General features: G+C 56.9%; 1 protein-coding gene across 4 annotated transcripts in view; it reads right to left on the bottom strand.

The window, feature by feature from the left end:
• Positions 1-5,271: 5,271 nt before the first annotated feature.
• The window catches only part of ACY1 (aminoacylase 1), a 455,667-nt gene continuing 452,662 nt past the window's right edge, over positions 5,272-8,276 (bottom strand). For all 4 annotated transcript variants that reach the window (XM_073352547.1, XM_073352546.1, XM_073352544.1 and 1 more), the window contains one exon: positions 5,272-7,530. In XM_073352547.1, coding sequence (XP_073208648.1) covers positions 7,366-7,530 — 165 coding nt within the window. In that variant the 3' untranslated portion in view covers positions 5,272-7,365. The remainder of the gene's footprint in view (positions 7,531-8,276) is intronic.

Genomic DNA, 8,276 nt, shown 5'->3' with positions numbered 1-8,276 from the left:
CCCCAAGTCCTGGGAGAAGGGAAGGGGAGTTCAGATACTGTACATTACCCTTCACATCTCATCTGATTTCAATTTCAACCTGCGAGTGACTCCACTGGCTGCTGTGTGGATTGCAGACAGCAGGGTGACAGGGCCAGGGGCTGCTCTGGGACATTTGTGTATGGATTGGGCCCACACACTACCATGCTTTGCTCAAATATGTGCTCTACTGTGCCCCAAGCTTTTTGCCCACTGGATTTGCTCTTGCTGATGCCTGGGCCACAGCTCATCTTTGTACAGGTGCCTACAGACACAAACAAAAAGACTGCTAAGAAACAGACTGCCCAGAAATCTGGAAGGGTTAGAAACTCTCTTGCTTCAGAGACCACCACCATCTTGGAGAGGGTCAGGAAGAAGCTCTCCCATCTCCACCAGCTAGTCCATAATTGCCCACTTCAGGGTATCTTCCTTCTTCTTCTGAAATGGATGGGGTTGGTCCCCTGGCCTGTCCCGGCCAGGCAACTCCTCCACCATACTGCTTGGACCGTCTTTCCCTGCTAACTCGCTGCCTCTTTAAAAAAAGTCTCATCCAGCCAATCAGGCAGCAGAAACAATGCTCCGGCACTTGGCTGACCAATCACAGAGCAAGGAGTTTGCAAACAACCCAGAGTTGGATCATTGTTCCCCAAACCCTTTTAAATAACCTGTCTGCTTTGGGGTGGGGAGGGCAAATCCTGGCTCCATGAATGGCAACGGCAAAACTCACATTAACTTCCCTGGGGCCAGCCTTCCTCCTGTGAGGTGCTTCAGGGAGAACAACGGGCAAGTTTATTTGCAGCCAATATCTGGAGCAGCGAAAGCCAGCTACGAAGAGTCTTCTCATTTGGCAGGGCACAGAGACAGTCCCAGTGCTGGATGCACCCAATGCCTCACAAGCAGGGGCGTAGCTAGCACTGTCCATGCAATAGTTGAGCGATTTCCGCCCCCACTCCAGCCCTTCCCTGGATGGCCTTGCCATTGTGCATGTCCGGGTCATTCACTCAGCAGGTGCCATTGGATCTAGCTGAGCTTTAGAACCAATCGTCCTGTAAAGTGCAAAAATCCCCTGGCTTATCATAAGACACTTCCCTTGGACCATAGGAACCTTGTCCCCCACGAGCCAAAGGGGCACACACAGCTGAGTCTGGGGGATTGCTAGCATACAAGAAGCAAAGCCTGCAGACAGGAGTGGGGCCAGAGCTGTGTGCGCCTCTCACATCGGGAGCAGTGGCACTTGCTGAAGAGTAACTGTGCAACAAGAAACACCAGGACCCGAGGCCTTGGAATGAGCCAGTGAGGCTCCTTGCATGTCAGCACAGCTGCAGCAAATCTCCCTCTGTCACCCAGGCCCCTAGAGCTGCCAGCTCGGGGGTGGGGGGACGACGACGAGGGACTGAATTTCTAGATACACTGCGCCACCTAGTGTACGGTCATGCCTCACACCACAAGCACCCCAGAAGCCAGTCCAGCTGTTGCTGGAATTTAGTGTGGGGTTTGACCCATAAATCCCTGACTGGTTTGACCCCGGGTAGGGACTATTCCCAGGAAGGGCCTTGACCCTGAACCGCCTGCCCCTTGGTCTAGCAGAGGGAGATTTTGCTGATCTTTAGGACATGCTCCAGCTTAGCCATGATCCTGGGCTTTGGATGAGGGCCGGGGAGCGCTTGGATGAAGGCGGGTGGGTTGGGGAAAGTATCTTACACACGCCCCTTAGTTTCATATCCTGGCATGATCAGCTATGGCTTGTTGGGATGGGCACCTGGCGAGACAGCAGCCTTGCCCCTCATATGAACTTAGCTTGGTGTGCAAGCGTATGAGGTGGCAGGAGGGCACCACCCAAGGAAATGCCTGCCAAAGGCCATGGTTATGTTACAGCCGCACTGCTGTAGCCCTATAACATAGCTGCTGCCTATGCCCACAGAAGGGGGTTCTGCCATCCACATAATTAATAGCAGTAGTAGCTCGAGCAATGGAAGAATTCGTCCAGAGACTAGCAGCAGCTACACTGGGTGTTGGGTTGGGCTGTGATGCACAGGGCAGGAAATTTTTCACTGCCCTGAACCACATAGCCAGGTCAAGCTAATTTTTAGGTGTAGACCAGGCCAAAGTGTGGCCCGCCTAAATATAATCATTAGGCTATCACCACAAAAGCAAAGGTTACCAGGAGGATAAGGACTGAGTGCTACCTCGTGGTGCTTCTGGGCTGTCAAATGGAGCCATGAGGCATTTGATTCCAACCCAGTGCGTTTGGAGGAGTTGTGTGCCCCATGCTAGAGCCCAGGGATGCTCTACGGTTGCATAGAATAGCAGGATGCTGCTAGACAAATACTGGAGTGACCAATTGCGAAGGGAATTGGGCAGACAGCAGCTGGAGCACTGTCATTCAGGCGGCGTGGGGCAGCTTTCGATTTGGAGAGCAGTGGCCACTGGCAGATGAGCACAGTGCTGACACAATTGCCTGTCCTCTGGAAGAGATTGGCCAGGCCGGAGACTCCTCGGATGAAGCTTCTCTTTCCCTTGTGGAAAACTAAGGCCCCTCTGACTGACTAACTATATATTAGTGGTGACCATGTGCTCAGAGGCTGAGCTGGGAGCAGGAGCAGAAGCAAGTCTTGCAGCATGCTTGCTCCCACTTCCCACACCACACCTGACTGAGGTGAGCTAGCTGAGCCCCATGGGGATTCGTATCACAGGCAAGGTGCTGGCTCACACCCACACTGAGGCAGCGTGCCCTCATCGATAGGACGGTAGATTGGGACTCAAGTGACCTGGGCTCTGACACTGACTTGCCATGTGAATTTACCTCCCCCTCTCTGCCACCCTCGTCTCTTTAGAGAGCAGGCACTTTAGGGGAGTGCCTGTCTCTCATCATGAGTATGTACAGCACCTAGCACAATGGAGCCTGAGCTTGGCTGGAACCTCTAAGCACAGCTGCTGTGGTGTTCTGCTCCCCTCTCATCTAGCCTGCTGGCTTTCTCCTACCCATGCCCCTGAAGGCCAAGTGCTGCTCTGACTTTCCAGCCCAGCGTGCCAGGATGACTTGCCCATGTCTCACTGGCCAGCTGCAGTTCACAGCCTCACCAGCCTGGCCGCAGGGGCTGGAATCCGCTGACAAACTTCCCCAGCTGGTCTGTGGCTGGGCCACTCCCCTGGCTCGCAGGCTTCCCCTGGAGCCAGTGAGGCCTTTCACTAACTGCTCACCAGCTGCCGTGGGATTGGTTGTTGCCTACCAGGCTAATCATTCACCTACCACCCCCTGTCCCTTCATCTCATTTCCAGGTGCTGACCTGCTCTCCATGGCCTGGCACTATTTAGGGCAAGGTCTCCATGAAATGAGTGCTGGGTGCTCCAGCCCATGGCGAGCTGAGGCTGGGTCCCAGTTGGCTAGAGCCAGGCAAACGTCATTATTTGCTTGCCCTGAGCATTTTGACCCTATCCTCCATCCCTCTGCCCCACTGATGCAGGCTACAGAAAGGGGTCTGGCAGGGGCACGGCCTGGCAACACTTCCACCCTGTGATGTTGGGGCAGGACTACAGCTCGGATCCTCTGACCGTACTTGCTTCCCTGCACTAACTATGCCAGCATCGCTGCCCCTATCTTTTCCTGCCCCTATTCCTGGCTTTGTGCCTCTTCTTTGCTGTCCCATGCCTGACATGGCATCCCAGCCCACCAGGCGCCTACTCTCTGCATCAACCCACCTCCAAAGCTGTAGGGAGCAATGGAAAAGGAGCCTTGAGTACAGGCAGATCGAGCATCATGTTTCTTCTGCTGGCCAGATGGAGATGCCCTCGTTTGGCACGCTGAGTGTGGCATTTTCCAAAAGGCAGGCAGACCCCGCAAGAGACTGCTGACAGCATGAGGCTCCCTAGATGCCCAAGGTACTCAGCTCCCAAGGGGAGTTCAGACCCGGTGGGCAGAAAATGTCCTGTTCTCTGTGCCTCTTACCCAGCATTGCCAGTTGCCCAGAGTCTGCAGCCATGATTTAGTGGTGGCTGGCACTGCAGGAATGAATCCAGCTCTCCCCACAACCCTGCTCTGGCTCCGCAGCCCTAGCGCTTCAGGGCACGGGCCCCAGCTCTGCTGCTCCCAGAAGGCACAGGGTGCAGAGCGGTTAGACACAACGGGGCACTTCACCTGCTCAGAGACTCCCCTGCAGGAAGGGTCTGGTGCTCCATTTCCAATCTCAGTCCCCTATGCTGTCCCTATGTCGGGGACTTCACGCCCCAGGTCGAAGGGCCGGTGGCTCAGTACCAACTGGTGGCACAATCCCACCAGCACAGTCAGCCCATGGGCTGAGCTGGCTAATGGGGCCGTGTAGGCTGGAGTTCCAGGAACAATAATAAAGCCCCTACATACGAAGACATAGGAGAAGTATCATTCTGCGAATGGATGCTCTTGCAGGACCCATTCCGGAGCTTTAATCCATGGGGAGCCTGCCAAGTTTGAGGACGGGGAGGGGGGTTAAGCCTGGAATACAGACTGATCCAGCAGCTTGGGGCTAGTGCTATGTTAATGCCCTGGGCTGCACTGCTGCCCTCTACTGGACACAGACACTCAGGCAAGGTTTAGACGCTTTGCATGACAATTGTAAAAGCTCTGGAGCTGGTAATGCCACGTCATTTCTCCTCTAGCTCAGGGAGCAGCAGGCTGGGCTTGGGGGTCCAAAGCTGAGAGGTCTAGTCTTGCTGCCCATGGGCTGCTCAGCTGATGACTTGGTGTGCACAGGGCCCCATTTCTACACAGCCAAATCCACAAATTTGGGTGTCTTGCGTTCTCTCCCTCCAGCTGTATTTAGGCACCTAAATAACCTGCTTGCTGCACTGCCCCAGGGATTTAGGTGCTTAACTTGAGGCTCATGCATCTCAGGAAGTGTCAGCGAAGGGTCTGGTACTTGTCAGAACAGCACATCCAGTTACACTGGGAGCATTTCATGCTGAAGCTCCAGGACACAAAGGGATCAGGAAGAAATCCTTAGCCTTGGATAGAGCACTGCAGACCTGGAGACTCCAAAGTGCCCAGCATTGAGCAGTGAGAGAGACATGATCTCAGAATGGGACAGTGCAGTGGGGGAAGACACTGACCCAATGACGTCCCTGGTTGTAGCAATTCTTATGGTGCAACAAGGCATGAAGTTGACCCCAGAGCAACCAGCTGGACGGCTGATGTAATGGGGAGAGAGCGCATTGGAGGGTGGATTTCAAGATCAGACAGACAGGGAGAGGCCAGCCCAGGAGTTACCACACCCTTGGCTGTTCTTTCCAATCAAACAGCTTTATTTAGTAAAATCACAAGCACCGTGGAGACACACACCGACAGCTGGCAGCTTTGGCACAAGTTCAGCAAAGAACTGGACCTGATCTCCCAGCCCAAGCAACTGGTGTTAACATTGGGGTGAGGGAGCGTGGGTGGGATGACCCCCCACACACACACACACCTGAGGAGAGACCTCTGTAGGTCCCCTACTTTCCCCAGACCCCGCAAGGGAGCTGCTCAGCATCAGCCCATCCTAACCACTGGGCCGTAGGCTGGCAGTCTGCCCCTTGGAATTTGTCCCATCCCGCAGCAGGATGCCAAACTCCCTATGCCCATCCGCCAGGCAGAGGCCTGGCCAGGAGCATCAAGGTTTCTCTCGCTCCATGACTGGCTTACAGAGGGGCAATGGGGTGCTGCAGGTAGGTGGGCGAGGGCAAGGGTGGCACATTGTCCCTGAGCATCAAGCCCCTGCTCGTAGCCACCGGCCCCTGACTGCAGCAAGCTCCCACCTGGGTGATGGGGCCGCAGCCAGAGAGCTGGAGCTGGGGATTGGGGATCTGGAACGTGAGTCCCCATTGAGGGTTTCTGATGTGCTCAAAGACACGTCTCCACCCCCTGAGACAAGGCCAGTCCTCCGGCCTGGGACTCCAGGCTACCACGCGCAGCAGCCCATCCACGCATTGCACTCTGATTTGCATTCACCAATGCAGTGATTCATTAAGACAGCAATTAACTCCACCACCACCCCCACATGGGCAGAGCGCTGCGCCCAGCGGCCCTGCCCCAAGGAATGAAAATTCATAGCATGGTCACACGGCCAGGGGACTTGGGCACCCCTTCCCCCCACGGCCCTGCTGCTAGTCCCAGTATGGCTGGGAAACACCGCCCCCTGCTGAGCCAGACCCACTACTGCCAGCTCAGAGCTGTTTCCTGTCTTTGCCAGAAATTGGCACAAACCCTCTTTGCTAGGCAGTGACAGTCTGGGGCACTCGGGAGGAGGTGCCAGACCAGCGGCTTTCCTGCCACCTCCCTCCAGCTGGTGGTTTAATGACAGTAGGCAGCAGGTACATAGCATCACCCAGTCAAGGGTCTGAGAGCGGCGCGCCAGGGGTTTGGGGGGTACGCTGATCCGGGGAACGGAGGCACATAGAGCTCAGGTGACTCACCCAAGATCACACAGGGAGTCTGGACTAGAGCCAGAAGTGGAACCCAGGTCTCCTGAGCCCCAGTCCAGTCCCTTATCCACTAAGCTACCCTGCTCTCAATGCCTGCGTCCACCCGCAGCTACACCCACTTCCAGCTCCCCGCCCTACCTGGGGCAAGTGGTGCTGCTTAGCCCCGGGAGCAGGGAGAGCCACTCGGCAGCCAGGGAGAGCCAAGGGGGGCCCAAGGGAGGGGCAGGCTCCCCAAGGGGTGCCCCATACCCCCAGTCAATCCCTGGAAGCTGGGGATGGCTCTGCAGAGCTCTGGGGCTGGAAGCAGCAGGGAGAGGGGCTCTGGGGCCGGGGAGGGGTTGGGATGGAGAGATGCAGCATGGGGAATGGAACCCTGCCCCCACCCCGCATAGACCCTGGTGGGTAGGAGGACCCAGGCCTTCCCTCCTTGGGAGGGGAAGGCTTGCGTTACTGCTGCAATGTGGTGAGGGGCCCTTCCAGGAGCCAGAGGAGGTAAATGCCGGGTTGGGGGCATGGACACTCAAGGCGTATTCCCCACCTCGAGTGCAAGCAATGGGAGAAAGCCTGGCATGTCATGCCCCCGGGGTGCAGCCTTTCCCCCACCCCCAAGCTTGAAGAGCCATGGGCTGGAAAGCTGGGCACTGGGTGTAATTTCATAGGGCTCCATGGACAGGCCCAGAGCACCTGGAGCACAGGCAGGGATACAAGCTGCCCCCCCCCCCCGGACACAACAGGCAGCTGCCCCTCTGGGCTGGCACAGCTGGGTGGTTCTGCAAATGGTGCTGCCACCAAGGAACCCTGGAGTCCTGCCCACCCCCAGGCAGCTGCTTCTTACCCCAGCCCCTGTATGTCCATTGCCCCCATGAATTTTCACTCCCCGTCTCTCGCTTTGGTATCCCCCACCCCCTGCTGTGCCCCTCAGCCCTCCGCCGGCAGAGGGGGGACGCTGGCCAAGGAGGGGAGGAGGCAGGCGTAGATCTCGATGCCCCGCAGGAAGACCTGCTCGTTGAGGTACTCGTTGTGGTCGTGCAGCAGCACCGGGGTCCGGTTCATGGGGGAGAAGCCAAGGGCCGGGTGACCGGCCTGCAAAGCAGCAAAAGGAGAAGTCACTGCCACCGCGCAGAGCCTAGCGGCCATATCAAACTATATGGGATCCAAGGGGGGGGGAACCAATAGGGGGGTGGGGCTGGACTGAGCCACCTGCAAAGAGGCGATCGTGCTGTGTATTCCCCACCCCCCACTGACATTCAACCCCGTGCGGAGCCCCCTCCTGGCCAGCCCCGGCATTACTGCATTCCCACCCTTCACTGGCCCTGACCCTTGTCCCATGCTGGCCTGAACTGTGGGAGGCCATGCCAGTCTGCAGTGGGAGGTCTGGCTCATTCCAGCAGGGGGGCTCCCATGCGGCATCCGGCCCACGTGCCCGCCTCTCGGAGAGAGCTTTGCTGTGCAATGGACCTTCCCAGCATAGACACCCTAGGGCGGCAATAGCTGTCACAAGAGGGACAGATACCATGGGGCAGGACAGACAGAGGGACATCCGGCACTGGGGATTGCAGGAACACATGGCTTTTCCCCCTTCTTTAGTGTCTTGGGGGAGGGGACAGGACTCGCAGAAAGAAGCTCCCCTGACTAGTAGACATCTATCAAAACTAGGGCAGAGGTGGGCAGCGATCTTCTCTTTTACCAGGTTGGCACCACCCAGACCCCACATTCTCACCTCTGGGAAAGCAGCTTCCCCTCAACCCACTGCCTCAATACCCTCACCCTCATATATCTGAGACCATCCTAGCCGCAGCCCCAAGGACGCTGTTTCCTTAAGAAGAAAC

Source organism: Lepidochelys kempii, chromosome 7, assembly GCF_965140265.1.
Source record: "Lepidochelys kempii isolate rLepKem1 chromosome 7, rLepKem1.hap2, whole genome shotgun sequence".
Lineage (NCBI taxonomy): Eukaryota > Metazoa > Chordata > Testudines > Cheloniidae > Lepidochelys > Lepidochelys kempii.
This window is presented reverse-complemented; position numbering and strand designations above follow the sequence as displayed.